Raw genomic sequence first — 17,298 nt, 5'->3', positions numbered from 1 at the left:
TCCTTCGGTGATTTCGGAGGCATCAGCGGAGCCAGTTCATTCAGCTGATGGCAGATGGCGTGGACTTACCAATTTTCGTCACATCGCCGTTTTGCCTTCATACAGCGTCGCGACGTGCGTTCTTTCTTTCGTTGTACTATAAGCATACATGTCGTCAGTTCGTTTTGCTTTATTTTGTAATAATTGCATGACTTCTGCTTGAGATGAATGCACATCGCAGAAAGGCAATCTTGTGGAGCATACAGGGGCCAGGGCCGTATTTTCGAAAGATCCACTTAGTTTTTGGTCATTTCTTATCACCCGTCGCGATGCATGACCGATATTGATGATAATGGTGGCGTGGAAACGGCCAAGACAACAAATACGGTTGAAAATAATGTAGAAATAAAAGAAATGGAGTGTTAGAAAATACGGCTCCAGGTAAAAAAAGCTACACAGTAAAAAGCTACAGTAAAAATGAACAACATGTCATACCACCATAACTGCATCATCGATCTCGTTAATATGTCTCCCTTACTGGCATCCTGATCTACGTAAAGAGCTCGCAACTGTCTCACTAGAGAAAAAATAGAAAGGATAAAATTGCGTTCTTCAGCAAGGAGCTGCACTTATAAGAATAACATAGTGAGCGAGAATTTTTCACGTTATCTTTTCTTGGCCGACAACTTACCAAAGCTGCTTCATACGGGATCGTAGGCTGATCTTATAACAATATATGAATGAAAAGAATCATTGCATGTTTTTTCGTGAAGCCTATCATAATTAAGGTTTCAAGGACAAGAAAGTCTACAGAACATCAGAATGAACAGAGCAACCTCCTAAATTTATACAGGCTCTATCTCTGATTTCACCAGAGACAAGCTCACAGTTGGCAGTCGAATCCGAAAGGAAAAACAGAAGCTTTGTCCAGAAACCGACATTCAAGGTAAAATTGGAAGGAGAAGTAAACAGGCGTCAGCACGGTCGGTTGTGTAATCAGCGTTTTATTTCAGCACTCTCGTATCAAACATATTCGCCTAAAACAGCTTAGTTGAACAAAGGTGTATTTCCCTAAGTGGTAAGAAACTTGAGCCATTGTACGCGTGACAAAGAAGTCCAGTGAAGAGCCGCCAGAAAGATAGGTTTTTTTTTTCTTTCTAAGTAGTAGTGCGGCAACTTCATGTATATCAGAAGACTGAACACCAAAATACCTGGGCTATGTAGTGCGTTCAAACAAAATGTGAACTCATCACAATGGTTGAGCCCATTAACGCAAGGTCAAGTTAAACTAAAAAGAAGACGAGGGAGATGCAAGTCCGAACAGTGCTATTTCCAGTAACCTGCTAAACGTTGGATGAAATGAACAGCCTAACATGTCAATGAACGAAGCTTATTAGTTTCACAACTTCGACTTCATTCGCGTATTCTTTCCGACCGGGACTTCTTGACTGCAGGCGGGAAAACAACCCGACGCGGCATTTTCTTTTGAGAGCCGGCAATGCAATCGCTGTCTGTTCATACTGCGCTCAACAACTTACTCACGACGCACAATTCCCTAGTTAGCTCTTAAAATACGCATTAACAAAGAACGTCCTGCTATATGCACTCGCCTATGTCTACGCTGGTGATGAAGACAGCTTGTGTGCGCCCGAGTTTTTTCAGGCCTGCAGTCAAACGCAGCATGTCATCTCAACACTAGACCGGCCCGGAATAAGTGATTAACGAACAATCGTCCATTGCTGACACGGCGCGGTACTTTTTTTTTGTTCGATTGGCAACAACTGGAGGAAACGTAGCCTTTAAATGCCTGCATTGACGTCTCGCTTTCCTAAAGAGTAGAAGCGTGAGTAATGACGCGCACGAAACACGCTAATCAAGCACCGACACATTATCTTGTGCTGTGGGTAACAGTGCTAAAAAGACTACGTTATATAATTTGTTTCTCTTTTCAAATGGTCGTCTCGTATGTGTCAACTGATGTTCGCAAGGAGTTACTCTACAGCCAGAGGGAGAGAGAGATAAGGCTCACTGAAGTGCGTGGGGAGATCAAAACTACAGAATTCAACGAGTTCAAGTGTCTTGACACGACACAGACGTGGAACGTATTAGAAAAGACGGCGGCCAGTGCTGTGTGCGGAAGTATACCTTTAAATAGTGAGAACGACGCAAGAGTTCTTTGTTTAGGTGAACATCAGGTGCAAGGGGGAACGCCGATAGAAACACCCCGAAACTTCTTATGTACTTGATAATAAACAAAGGTCTTATTGCCGTCAAGAACTATTCTCAAACCACAAATAAAATAACAGCTACGACAAAAACGAAATAAAAAGCGCAATCATATCGTTGGAAATGTAGTACAAGGCCTGAGCACAAACTTAACAGCGTATGTGGTGAGAAAATTTCACTTCCCTGCTGTTCTGAATGAACTAGAGGTTTCACAAATGCAGCACCATTTCTATGAGTGGCTTGTGTTTTCTAAGTTGAAAGTGAGGATGACGAAACAAACTAACAAAGTGAGACACTTCGGTAAAGATAGAACGTGACGAGCATTTCACGTATTGCATACGCTCAAAAAAAAAATGACACTGTGACAAGAGCAAATAGTCTCCGATGACAGCAAATATACGGGAAACAACAAAACGTGACAACATAACACAGACACGTTTCCCGCATTCCGAAAACCTGTATTACACCGGGAAGCACCCAAGAAACACTCTTGTCTACTCTTCAAATTCTAAGTACATGGTATTCGGCCAACAGTCACGCCATCATAACACTGAAGAAAGGCTCTCAGACAAACGGGGACATTGTCCTCACCTCGGCTCGTGTATAACAGAGAAGACAGAAGAGCCACTGAAAGAGGAGCAAACAGAGTGAACCGGAACCTATACAATGCGCGTAACAATTCACCACGGAACAGGAAACGCCTTTGGCTGCACAACAGTCTTGTCGAGTAACGTGTTTCCCAGGCGGTTCCGCTTCCTCTGACGGAAGGGAACGTAACGCTATACAAGACAAGAACAGAAACAAACACAAAACAATGTTGCACCCCAATGAAAGACACACACTGTTCATGGGGGTGCTGTTGGGTGAACAGTCCGTCGTCAAAGACGCGGCATGGCTAAGTTCACTATGTGGAATGCGGCTGCTGCAGCTCCACCGTGGTTACAAAGCGCTAACAGGAGGACGAGTTTCTCTACTCGATTACTCAAGTGCAGAACTGCGCAGTAAATTGTGCTCTTTCTCTCTCTCCACTTCTCCGTCTCTCTCTTCATCATTGTTTGCTTCTCAATTCCTTCTCCTCCTCCGTTTGTACGATTCAGAATACAGATGGAACCAGCGAAGCAGTCGGTGCGACTAGACGGGGCACAAATCTGAGCAAATACTTCTGTCGCGGAGAGCGTCACCCCACGTAGGGGGCATCACTCACGGTCACGATATTCGGGAAGAAAGGGTGTCTAAGTGCACGCAAGAGAGAGAGAGAGAAAGAAAGAGTTTGGGACGGGTGTGCCGACGGGGAGAGACGACGCGGAAGCTGAGGAGGGGTCGGTGGCACGAGCACATACACGAGACAGAAAGCTGCGAGCGACGGTGGGAGGAGGCGGGAAGCTCGCTGGCTTTGAGATTATCTCACATGACGACGAATCACGTCTGCGTGTGTAACGTCGCATTTTCTACAGGGCAGCTAGACTGCGCAAGCACGCGACTCGGCACAAGACAAGGACAGCTAAGCGTTTACGGGGCCGCGGTCGGCCATTCTAAGCGAGACTCTCTGCGTTTCGGATGAAAGATTTTTTAAAAGAAACGAGACTATAATGAAAAGCTACGAAGGAAATGGGGGACCGAGGTGCACCTCCCGACAGCGTGGCGCCGGACGTGGGGAGGTCGCCATCTGGTGACGTGGCTAGCCGGGCGACGAAGCCAGGGGCAGCGCCGCCTGGCACTGGAAAGTTCGGACCGGGCTCGCTGGAAGACGCAAGGACACAACGGCGGGGGAGGTTCTAGAGAGTGCGTCTCATGCACACCGGTGTGTAGTGGAGTCTCTATGTACATCGGATGTCTCTTGCGCCCCGTGTGGCCTTCATGCCTAGAGAGAATTCGCCATGCACTTTGTCATGCACTTATAAAAAGGAGCACTAGGTCTAACACAGTAATGTTTGTGATTATATACACGAAGTTTGTAAGCACTTATGTACACAAAATGGGAAAAAGAGAGAATCGGCTGTTTCCACTGTGTTACGTGTGTGTGTTAGTGTCTCGCGTAAGCATGTATATATATATAATATATTTATATCCTCTCTGTTTCTCTGTGGGTAGTTGTCTTGCCTCAGATGGTGGCGCCTCCGAGTGAGGCGACGGGATTGACTCTCTGAAAGCTTCGGTAAAACTGCGTTATTCTTACTGTACTGCTGGCTGGCCTGAACTGAGCTACGCGGGGGGTAAATAGTACGGGAGAGAAAGAAAAGTCTGCAGGACCTGAGGCGGTGTACGACAGCCCAGCGAAATCGCACGCGTCGAGCGCAGCGAGCGTCGTGCTCCGCCACGGCGCACGTCGGAACGCGCGCACCGCAGCAAGGCACGGCGCCTCGCTCGGCGCGACGCGCCGCAGATTGATCCACGAGGACCCGACGCCGGGACGCTCCTAAAAATGGCGGGAGACCTGCTACAGGTTTACATAAGCAGGAGCGCGCGACAGATACCCGAGGTCAAAAAACCTATCACCGAGGTCGCAGGTTGGCGAGCCGCAGGACACCGCCTCCAGACCTGCAAACACGCTCCGTGTAAACCTGCCGGAGCGAAAACTCCTACAGCTGGGCGCTTCTTTGATTCCGCAACCTGCCGCTACAGAGGCAGGCGCGCTCGACGCGGTAACGCGCCTGTTGCGCACATAAAATGTGCAAGGGGCGGTGGGGGTGATGTGGGTGCGGCGCAATGCGTTTCGCGATATCGCGACTCGAGTTTTTTTTTTTTTTTTTTGCGTCACTGCCCGCAGCGCCTCGATCCAAAGAAGAAAAAAAAAACATACAGAAAAAGAAGATGACAACTCTGAAAACATAAGACCGCCGAGCGAAAGGAGCGTGCCCCGAAATGTGGCACTCGGTATATTATAGCAAGTGCGACGTTCCGTCGCCAACTAAGTCGACGAAATTCCAACGGAAGCTCTCGGCGCGGCATTCGAAGACTCGGCCCTGTACGCGTTGGGAAGTGAAATCCGTCGTCATCATCGACAACCACCCACGTGACGTTCCTGTATAACGTAACAGGCGTTCGAAAAGAAGGATGAATGTAATTGCAAACGTGTTGGGGAGCTCAGTAGAGACGTAAGCACATGTTCGTCGTTTTCGTGTTTTTTTTTTCTTTTTTTTTCCATAGCGGGATGGTGGTCGCATATCCGATCTCGAGAGAAGAGGCACGCTTTCGCTAAAGCCAGGACAGCGGAAGCGTTTTGTTGTTTTCCGACTTCCGATGACGTTGTTCATCGCAGGCGAACACGAACGGCAACGCTTGTTCATAAAATGGCGAGTTTCGGGTCTTTCCTTAGAGATTAAATCGACTTCAATGGCCGAATCTCACTTCAGCGATACCCTGAAGCGACCACATAACAGAGCTAACTCATGTTATGTCGCATTGGTTGTGTGGAAATAGGTGAGACGGAAATGTTGACGTCACTGTCGTGATGCAACCACGCGCAATTGCCCACATGCCGGCTTCCGCAGTTCGCGCTTCTTAGTCGTTTGAGCAATAACCAGTGTCGCCATTAGCTTGTGGCGGCAAAGGTGTAAAATACGCGACTTCAATCCTGATCCACTGCACACTGCATGGCCTCAGTCCCAGAGAGTCAGCTGTCGAAGCAGTGTACAACATGTTGCTTGAACACTTGCTTTTGCGGCCGTGTCCACGCGAGATGCTAGCCGGGAGTTCCGGACTACTTACTCTTTGACGCGGCATCTTGGGCTTCCCATTTCTCTCAGTCGTCTCTTTTGGGAGGGGATGGGCGCTTACTTCCGTTCGTGATTTCTTTTACAGAGAAAGAAAGAAAGAGCGAGAAAGGTGGAGCAGAAGTAGTTTCCCGGCCGGGGAAAGCGAGAGAGAGCGTAGTTGGCATGCACACGTTTAACAGATACTCGTGTCTACGTAAACATTCGCGAAAAATAATTCAGGTACATTGCGCTGGCATATCAGAGGATATCTATATCTATTACATTGGAGTTCATAAAAGGGCGCCAGAGTTTAATTAGCAACAATAGCCTGGCCCGTGGAGATGAGTTCGCCTTTGAGGAAACATAAAATGGAAAGAACTCAGGGTAAAACAACTCAATTCGTTTCGTTACGCAGGCTGCTCTTACACCTTACCATCTAGTCGACTCAGTTTTATGCACCCCCCGTTCAACCTAAACGAGTATTGCCGACCTTCGCTTTAAGATAGAAACACAAATATGAAATGAAAAAGAAATCATGGTGAGTTGTTTTGTTGGTCGTTTTTTTTTAAATAGAACGTTACTTCGACTGATTCTTCGAAAAAAAGCACAAACCTAAATATGTGAGCGCCGCACGAATCCGTCACGTGCCTACCTAGTCTCCAGAGCCGATAGTTGTGAGTAGTGTAAATACGAATAAAGCAAACTATGCACAAGTTTCAGCACACGCGACTTTACTGCGTCGCTCGACACCGGAGTTAATGCAGATATGAGAGAAGTTCAACTGTATAAAGATAACTTAGCGTTTCGCTTTCTCGGTTCCAGGAAACAAGTATTTTGTTTCGTGAATAAATTATCTTTCGTGGTCGGTGTAAAGATCTAGGCACATTAACAAACTGTTTTCGTTTCGATCGTTTCACCAAGCTTTCGACAAAGCGTATTAACCGCAGAGACAATTAATTGCTGTTTTATTATTAACACGACTATTGAGAACACGATTCAGATTCTTAGCATGAATTGAGCCGGATTGATCTCCAGGAAATGTAGTATTATGCGGGAGCGAAGCTTTATAATCGATTGCACAGTTCTGGGCATTCTGTGAAATACCAAATTGGTCATGATGAGAGAGCAGCAACCCAAAGCACGCGTTATCAAACTTTCTCAAAGAGAAAATAAAATCACTCAAGAAAGCACACCTACCGAGGGATCGTACTATAGGGATATTCACACACGCCGTCGTAAGCTGACGCGCTGTGTTTACTTTTTTTTTCTTTGTCTCCTCTGAAATTACAACATGACGCTGTCGTCAGAAACCATCATCTCATGAACGAGACGTACACAGAAATTGATCAGTCATTCGCACACTCACACACCTAACACTGGGGGAGAAAGTTAGACTCATGACAAAGTGAACACGTGGACACCGTGGCGACCTTATACGAGTGCTCGAAACAGCATAGCCTCACGTTATTCCTGGTACGGGCGAAGGACAGACGTTAGACACGACCCTGGATCATTTATATATGGACTGGGACACCGCGCGAGCCGGCAAACACCAAGAGATAAATCTCGCTATAATCAACATTCCACGGACAAAAATATCCTGAAGGGAAAACCAAGGGGAAGAGAATTCGTCCAAAAACAAGCTTCGTACGATGTCACTGCAACGATAACAAGCGCTATACTTTTCGACCAATCAGCTAGCAGATAGGAGCGTCTTTCAGTTTGTATGAATAACGACAATCATTAGTAGAGTGTTACTGTATACGACGGTACGGTTCCCTTGAAATAGATGCAGCTATTGCCTCAGTTCTCTCTCTCATTCTTAACACGGGGTCAATATGCGCCTAAGAATGCGAGTGGATGTTTAGCTTTCCACTAGCAAAATCCAAGCCAGTATTCCCAATGCAGAGTTATTTCAAACTAACTGCTTACATTTGAATAAGATAATAATCACTGGAATATCATTAGCATCTGTCAAGAATTACCTTGAGTTGATAAACATGAAAACGTGGTCATGACTTTTAGTTTGTGGCAAGAAGTACAGTATTGTAGAAGTAGAAGAATTCACGTATCTAGACTGGCTAACGAGAAAACTGGCCATAAAGAAGTTACCCGCTGTAATTCGTTGCAAGTGGAGCCTAACCCAGTCGCAGACAAACACCTATTCTGCACCATAAGGTCTCGCCGATGTGTTATGTACAAGATGACTGATTCCTTAGCTCGAACATAGTGAGCTTAAAAGCTGCTCTCATTCGCGGAAGCTAGCGTGCAGAAATTCAACGAAGAATGTGGATGACCTTGGTGCCCAGTTACTCACTCAGTAATTTTTTTTTTTTTTTGATTTCAGGAATGGACATTCGAATTTGAAACCTGAGCTTATCTTTGTCATTACTTGCCAAGCCAACACCGTATCTGCCTTTGATGGTACCGAATAAACCCAGCATTCTCAGGACCAACTGCACGCTAAAATCCGCAAGCGCAACAAACAAAACTGTCAGCCTGCAGCGGCCAGGAGCAAGATGAACTCACTAGAGACTTCGTAAGTCCTTCCACAGAAACGTCTGCATATCTTGCGCCTCGTAAAAGGATGAATGATAAAATTAGAAACTGCAAGAGATCAACCGGTTCATTTTGTTTCCTGGCGCAGGCACACTATCGATGGACCTGTACAAAAAGCCCTTCGCGTTGGCCCAAAGTAAGGTAACGGACTACGGCGCATCACGCAGCGACAAACAGGGTGTGTCATGTGCCATTTAACTTCCACCACAAACACGACATCGACGATTATCACACCGAGGGTACAGCTCCGAGCGGCAGCAGCACGGGCGTGTGCGTTTAGGCCGGCTTTCGCCACAAGCAACGAAGGCGTTCCCGCCTTTCGGGGAGGGCGGTTTCCCGAACAGCGAAGCCGGCTCAGTCGAACAGGTCACATTGAGTACGCAAATGGCCCGTCAGTGAGGCATCATTCTTGTGTAAAACACCACTACACGAGAGAAAGACGTGCTCTCTCGCTAAAAGGACGGCATCTACTCCTACGACCCGCGCGGAGGTGTGCAACGACACGCAGTCAGAGCCGGGAGGGGGCGCTTCCTGAACGAAGAGAACCGAAATTTGGGCGAGGTGGTTCGTGTTCAGGGTTGGCGAGAGTGCAAAGAAGAAGAAGAAGAAAAAAAAATACGAGGCCATAGAAGATCAGACGACTGACCGAGCGCCGCCTTTGTCGTGCGGCTTTCGCGTTTATCGCCTGAATTTCTAGGGACCCTGTTTCTTGCGCAATCATCAACCAGAAATTGCGCTCCTTGTTTTCTTTTCTTCCCTTTTCGTATAGACGATTTTTGTGTAGTCATGTTGAAAGCTCATCAGAGAGGGTGCTAATCAAATTTATGACGTGTTGTCGAATTCAAGCACGCTGGCATTTGAAGCCAATCAGACAGGGCGCAGAAGCTCCCTCAGCTAACCAGAGCTGAGAAAATGGCGAATTTTCCAATACAGGGCGCGGGCCTTTACACTACCTAGAGGCGCACGGGGAGAGAGAAACTAACGTAACTGTAATGAACAATCCGCAAGGATCGTATGGAATCGTGACCAATGTGCCAAGGATAGCGCCACTTCACGTTACCTGCACGGCTGATAGCAATAAGTTTCGTACAGCGCGACACGTTAGCTTCTACGCATCATGCACCACCATTCGCTTCTCTCGCATATTTTTTTTTCTTCATTCATGCCATCCTGACACTATCGAGGGAGCAACGTCGGACACAAAATTAAACGGGAACAGCTTCATTCGATAAGGGACGACAACTGATCGCGCGTTTTTCTTAACGAGATGCACACCTGCTCAGAAAGGGCACGAGGAACGAGAGGGTTCACAACCGACGCACAAGAATATACACACTCGATGTTGAATCGCGTATAGCATATAACGTTTACTTTTTTTTTTGTTAACACACGAAGCCGTCTTTTCAGCAAGATCGCCTTCTTTTTTTTTATTACCCGTGATGGGTTCCGAACAGTGGCGTGAAAGCATTGACTACGACATTACTTTACAACAATGATGAAGAAGGGGTAACGAGATGAAAAATACGTGGGATGCCTGCGGTATAGTAACACGTGCGGGGGGCGCGCAGCAAGTTATATAGGCGAGTAAATCAGACGAGAGAGAGAGATAGAGAAAGATGAACGCTGTGGTAAGAACCTCAGCATAGAGAACCACCTTGCCGTTCACGTTGTCAACAGAGATGAAAGTTTAGCTGTCGCAACAGACACGGTGTAGTTTTGGGACTTCCGGCCATGCAGTACACGACATTCTTCTCGAGTAGTTCGAGAAGGATATCCTCTCTTTAGACATTATAGCCATGAGTGTTTTTCGTTCTCTGCTGCTGTTTGCTTTCTGCCGCTCACTTGGGTGCGGCCAAGGTTTCAACGACCCAACAGAAATTGCGCATGCTTGTCATCCACCGTTCTCCCTTAAACATTGTTGGATTCTTTCTAGAAAATGGACCATGAACAAGCGTTGTCATTCGCGTTCCGCGGACACTCGACGTCATGGAAACGTCCCCTGCTTCCTTCCAGTACAGCGTTGACGCGCGGCTTCACGCTCGAAACGTGAACGCGAAATCACATCGTACACGGGAATTCAAACTCTCCCTCCAATCCTGGCCATTGTTAGCCGATCGGCGTGTAGCGTTCCATTTTGATTTCCTTTTTTTTTCTTTCTTTCCTTTTTTTTTGTGTTGCTTGTTTCGTTCCGGGGACAATGGTCTGCTCGCGCGGAGCGAGTAATGCGATCGCTATTGTTATGTGGTCGTTTATTTAGGCTTCGACTCATAAGTGTACTTTTTTCTGTCTGTCTTTCCCCTTTCTTTCTTCGGTTTCGACGAAAACGACCTCCACGATTGTGAACCAGATGCTAGTAAAGAAATAAGAAAAAAAAAAGAAAGAAAAAGCGGTAAGCGGAGTACGACACGTGTCTGCCTTTCCTGGCTATACTCTCGACAGCGGTGCTTGGCCGTAGAGCCAGCATTGGCAAAGCGCACCTCGAAGTCGTGCAGACACCACGCGGAAGCCGAGGGTAAGGCAGTGCACGCAGTGACCGAAAAGAGAGAACAATCAAACGAAGGGCGATTTTGGTGGGCCCAGCCAGCGCCGCTTAGGCGCATGAGCGTCGCTGCGCGTAGCCGTTGTGACGCAACTCTCGTGGACGGACAATGTTACGGTCATTACCCTGACAACACGTGGCGCGCAGTGCCGATATATAAGTTTCGACAATGCGGGGGCAATATTCACTCATAACCTAAACTTGGATTGTGGCTGGCGCTTTCACTCGAAGCACCGTCGTCGACGAGCGAGTAAGTCGCTATAAGCTCATGGGCGATACTGATTGATGGCTGGGCTTCAGACACAGCGTACTGTATAATACGACTGACTTACCGGGTGCATAAAGCTTCCTTTGTTTTGCTCTTTTCTTATCTTTCTTTTTTTTTAATTCGTCCACCAAAGTAGCTTCTAGGCGTGAGAGATCCTTCAAAGCACAATCGAGCGCGCTCGTCACAGCGGGAGTCAGAGTTAGTCGTCTCGAAAACAGACGACGCCTGTGACGCCCACCAGCGAGAGTGACGTCACGTGCAAAGGAAAGTGAGGCTGAACTACTCGAGAGAGAGAGAGACGCGCTGAGCATGCGCCTCTGCCGCGCTGGCTGGGCTCCCCGGGGGCCCGAAAGCCGTCGGAATCGCCACACGGGTGGGGTGGTGGCCGAATTTTGTTAACCGTTTTGGTGCTGTTTTTAGCTTCATATACTGCGACGTTGCGCGGCTGGTTGGTGATACGGGGGGCCATGTTTGCTGCTGTTGCCACTTCTCCCACACTTCGCAGAAGAGGGGAGGAGGAGGACGAGCGGCGACCTATTTTCTCTCTCGGATGAGGAGAACCGTGCGCGCGCACGCGCATGATCACCGCCGACGGCAGCGCCGTGCAGCGGGCGAGGCGCGCACTAGTCGTCGCCGACGTCGTCCGGCAGAACGTCGCTGATGTGCAGGTAAATGATCCAGTACATGAGGTTGAAACAGACGAAGCAAACGGGGAACACCACTCGGGAGTACTTGTCGATATCGGAAGGGCTGACGCCAAATAATTTGTTGGGGTTCTTGCAAAACGCTGCCTCGATGTCCGGCGCGCCGTTGACGGTGTTCTCCAGAGTCGAGGATTTGCTGAATCCTTTGGGGTCAACCATTTTGAGACGTACTTCCTACGGGGCGGACCCAGATTTGAGGGGAAAGGGGAGGGATGTTTGAACGCAAGGGAGCAACCGGGTTTCGGGTCAGAAAGCAATAAGTAGGAGGAAATAATGGCAATAATATCAAGAAATGTCGTGTGTGGATAAGAAAACGGATCAAATAAAAGTCAACGAAGAGAAACAAATAGAAATTGTTGGGAGAGGGGGAGAGTGGGAGAAAAAGCGAGAGTAAGAGTATTAGTAAACGCCACCAGTATCACAAAAGCCAGACGGCTAGTCATATCATGCAGCTCCTCACTTGGCGCACCTATGTAGGCACCACTTCGTGTAATGCTTAAAATCGTGCATAGAAAACACATTTCATCGTCTCGCAATAAAGAATGGTTGGCATTGCAAACTAATTCCTTTACAAAGAATGTCATTGTGGTCAATTCTCTGAAATTTCGCCTTTAGGACTACTTGTGAGCAACCTCTGTTCAGCTAGTCTATTTCTGTTTGACAGAAAGCAAGTGAACAAAGCAGTGTTTGACAATTTTAAAGATTTCGACTTGTTATTCGCACTGTAACACGGCATTCATTGCCACGAGAGTTTATTACGTGAGACACTACTGCGAGATTAAAAAAAAGGAAAGAACAGCATAGAGCAGTTAGCAGGTCAAATAGAGAACATCACGCCATCAGCACAGCTTGAAACACTTGCGGAGACATGCGACAGCAGTAGCGTGTTTAAGAAGCATGAGTGACAAAGCTGCTTGCATTGCACAATGCGTCCCACTCGGCTGGGAAGAAAGCGACAGAACATGTGCCAAGAACACACGCTCAGAAGTTGACGCAGGAAAAAAAATTGATAAAGGCAGCCACGGACCGGGTAAACGCGACATTGTTTTGCCGCGTAGGCGGCTGCTAGACACAGTTACCAAAACATCTGCAATAGCTGTCGCAAGCATTGACAAACCTAGCGACGCGAGGACAAAATCCGAGTCTATTTTGGCTGGGCTCACATTTGAGTATACGCAGCGCAAATTCTGAATGTTGCCAAGCCTGTCGAAACGCGAAATAGAAATAGAAGGGCGCGCTGAGCAATATAATGAGTATGACACGCTGCCGCATTTTACAAACAGATATAAAACTTGCTGTAGCACAGGTGCTACGAAACGAGAAACAAAAATGAAAGAGAGAAAGAAGAATAAAGAAATTACAATCGTAGCCTAAGCGTGTACGTCCATATCAAAGTGTGCGCTTGGCGTTTGGATGCACAATTTTCATACGCCAACACGCAAATATACATGACTATTTCGTGCCCCTTGCGTTTGCCTTTTTTTTTCCCCAACAGTATGCCATCGTTTCAAACTGTGGGCCAAGTTGGCGAGATAATATAGACTGATTGTTTTTTTTTTCCACAGCTCCCGGGCTGCAGTGACTTCTGCAAGATGCACGTGCTGTTACTCATGGCAAATTTTTGAACTTATTGCCGCGTATTCATAAAAAAATTTCTTAGACTAGAACTGTTCGTAAGAACAGACGCCAGCTAATATGACGACGTTGGACGCATTCATCTCTTAACCACCTTCTCCACGCGTAGGGTAGCAGACCGGACGCGCGTCTTTTTGACATCTCTACCTTTCCTTCCTTTTTTTTTCCCTCCTCCTACTTCTTATTAGAGGAGGTCACCGGCCAAAGGCAGACTGACATGATGGACGAAAGGCTCCGTGAGTTCGGGCCCTGACGTGTACCAGCGTGTCGAAATTTTCTAGCGTGGGTTACGTAACCGTAGCTTGTCATCCCGCTCGTTCCTGATTATCAGTCGACGCGATTGAACCCGACACGATTGAGCACACGTTTGAAAACGTGTTTGTCGTATCACTCGAGGCGTATGTGATACGCGCGCCGCTGTGTCACATCACAATATTCAGTGTTTGTTGATTCGGCCCTATACTCCGTTCACAAGGAGGTATACACTGCGCAATAAAACTTTGCATTTCGCAACACCCCGACAGCAACTACGAAAGTGCAAACAAATCTCGGAGATGCTCGGTCGCCTACGAAAATATTCTGGAAAGAACACAAAAAAATAAGAATATGAGAAGAAAACGGTGGTTACTACAACCGGCCTTGGGATTCGCTTGACACTGTTGAAAAGCAATACGTTCTTCAAGTGGGATGTACAGAAGCTTGCTGTACTTCCTTTGCGCTTCAATTCTCTCTCCTTGTAACTTTTCTTGTTCGGCGCAGCATCAGATTGTTCTTTTCAGACTTATTATGCTTTCAGTCGTATTGCAGGCGCCTTCCGCTTGCCAGTATGGAATACAACACGAAGCTCCTGGAACAAGAAGCGGCTTCGTAATCATGCATGTGCATTCGTTTCGTCGCTACACGGCTTGTTTTCTCGCATCACTGCCGGTTCTGTTTCCTCACATGCGCTACCTCTGAAACAACCTGCTTGCTTTTGCTCGGCAATCTCACCCCTCCCCCGCTTCATATCGCGTTTCCCTGTTTTCGTTTCAACAAAAACGGAAGGGGAGGACTAGCTGCTTTCGAATTCATGAGCTTCGCAATTTAGTGAGTCAACGCGATGCAATTTGACACGCTGTGTATACTTTTCAGTTACGAAACAACAGTATCAGCAACATGACAAAAGAAAGAAAAAAGAGGACAGGAAGCGGCGCACTTTCCTGGAAAGCAGTACACGTTGCAAATTTGCAAACACCGAGAAGGGACATGCGCATTTGCATCTCTGCGTTGAAGCCCTATTCGTACCTCGGTCTACCGGTTCTACGAGCAGAAGAGTGTTCGCGCCAAAGTTCAAGTTTCCTCTAGAGAGCTGTCACATTTCACCGGAGGGACGCCGCTGAGATAAAAAAGAAGAAAAAAATAAAGAAAAACGAAAAGAACAAAAACTAAACAGAGAAAAAGCAACGCAATTTTTTTTCAGCACATTTCTGTTGCTCAGCTGATCTTAATGATTCTCAGTCATATTGCGCAGCTCCAACCGGCACTGATTTTTTTTCTACAGAAAACTGAACACTAGGGTGCGCAAATAGCGTTACGAATAGGGCTTTACTAAATATCAATGCTGAGCGATACAACACGTGTGCCGCAGCAGACGACAAGAACCAACTTTGTGGTTTCGCACACTTTACCATTGCTGATAATTCTGTCGAAGAGCGAAAAAAAAAACAACCTCCTAATTATGCTTCGTACGCAATTGCATGAAAACTTCTTCACTAAATAATTATTCTAATCACTTAAAAATTTTCCCCAATCAGTAATACGGACCACAGAGAAATAATGGGATGCCTCGACCAAGCTAACATGCATTTGATGTGAGACTTGGAACTGAGGAATAAGTCATGTGCGTACACCTAATCGTAAAGCCTCGCTACGTTCAGTAAAACGTCTAGTGACGTTCGTATTCCGCATCTATGTTTCAGTCTTACGAGAAGAGATGACCGCGCACAGTCGAGGGGTTCGCTTCAAACCCGTCGGCTGAAGGCGACAGGTTCAGCTATACTCCAATGCTTCCAGCACGACTATTTCTACCAACTCACAAAAACTATGATTATCGAGTCGCTCCCTTTACGCTGAAAATATCAGTGAATGCAATTATTATCTTTACACTTGAGCAACAAACTTGTTCTTGACTATCGTGAGCATTTGTCAAGCCTAGTAACGATTCACACCCGCCATGTTAAGCACCCATTTTCTGTCGCCGTACTACACCAGAACCATACTATCCAAGAATAACTAAGTAGAACGTTTCTGGGCAAGAACAAGTAATGGTACAAAATGTGCACACCCTGTAGCTTGTTTGTAATATTGTGTGTGTGTGCTTTTTTTGGTTGTTCACTCTTCACGCACGCACGCACGCACGCACGCGCACACGCACACACACACACACACACACACACACACCACACACACACACACACCACACACACACACCACACACACCACACACACACAACCACACACCACACACACACACCACACACACACACACACACACACACAGCACACACACGACACACACACACACACCCACACACACAGCCACACACACACACACACACACACACACACACACACACACACACAACACACACACACACACACCACACACACCACACACACACGCACACACACAGCACACGCACACACACACACACACACAACAACACACACACACACACACAACACACACCACACACACACACAACACACACACACACATATACAGCTGTGTTTTTTGTTTTCATGTTCCTGTGCGGAAAAGAGCGATAACCTGTCTCTAAATATGAAACTGTTCTTGGTGGCTCTCAGATACCGAGTAAAAGGTCCTGGTATGTAGGTGGCCTTGTTTCTTTTCTATCCCGAGAACAGCAAGAGTGTGGGGTCATCTAAGTGACGCACGCTAATGCTAAGTTCAATTTACTTCGTTCCGTATGGGTCAGCAGCGAGACTGCTTCGTGGCACTCACTTGCTCGGTCACGTTGCCGTTCCCGGTGGGACGCAGCATCCGTCACACTAGCCGTGACGCTTAGACGAATCGGAGGTGGTCTCAGCGGGATACTTAGCCAACAGGCCACGAATGGGAGCCCTAATGCGCCAACAGCATAATCTGGTTCACCCCGGTCCGAAGCGCGGCGGCGTTCATCTTCCGGGCGGCAGTCTCCACTCGTGCAGCGGATAGACGTCTCATCGCATTAGTAAATTTTCGCTCGCCGGCAAAGACCCCCCCCCCCCCCCCGCCACTTGTCTCTCTCTCTGTCTCTATCGATTCTCAACGCACCGAGGATGTTCAAACGCCGCTGCGAAGATTCGGGTCTTCAATTAGGGAGGACGAAAAACCCGCACCACGGGCCAAGGTACGCTTCTGTGTTTTCCCTGTTGGCTGCTCGGGCATGGCTTAATCATATTACAAAATAGCGCAGCTAGCTGTGAGTGCACCTGAGTACGGCTATGCTTGTAGCCGGGGATTTGCCGAGGAAAATAAAAGAGGCTATTATTCCGCGTCCAAGATGATAATTTAGTGTCACACGCTGTCAAGACGCAGTGAACTGGTGCGCCTGCTTTTATAGGAGGCACGAAAACGGCCTAAGATCAAAGAGGCGGAGTGCACTGTTAACAGTGAAGTGTTATTTGCTTCGATGTACTTGGAAACTTCTT

General features: G+C 47.3%; 1 protein-coding gene across 1 annotated transcript in view; it reads right to left on the bottom strand.

The window, feature by feature from the left end:
- Positions 1–962: 962 nt before the first annotated feature.
- The window catches only part of LOC119449972 (gamma-aminobutyric acid receptor subunit beta), a 214,093-nt gene continuing 197,757 nt past the window's right edge, over positions 963–17,298 (bottom strand). The window contains exon 10 of the mRNA XM_037713296.2: positions 963–12,144. Within this exon, the coding sequence (XP_037569224.1) occupies positions 11,890–12,144 (255 nt within the window). The 3' untranslated portion in view covers positions 963–11,889. The remainder of the gene's footprint in view (positions 12,145–17,298) is intronic.

This window comes from Dermacentor silvarum, chromosome 4 (assembly GCF_013339745.2).
Source record: "Dermacentor silvarum isolate Dsil-2018 chromosome 4, BIME_Dsil_1.4, whole genome shotgun sequence".
Taxonomy (NCBI): Eukaryota; Metazoa; Arthropoda; class Arachnida; order Ixodida; family Ixodidae; genus Dermacentor; species Dermacentor silvarum.
Note: the sequence above shows the minus strand (reverse complement) of the source record. Positions and strands in the feature narration are given on the sequence as shown.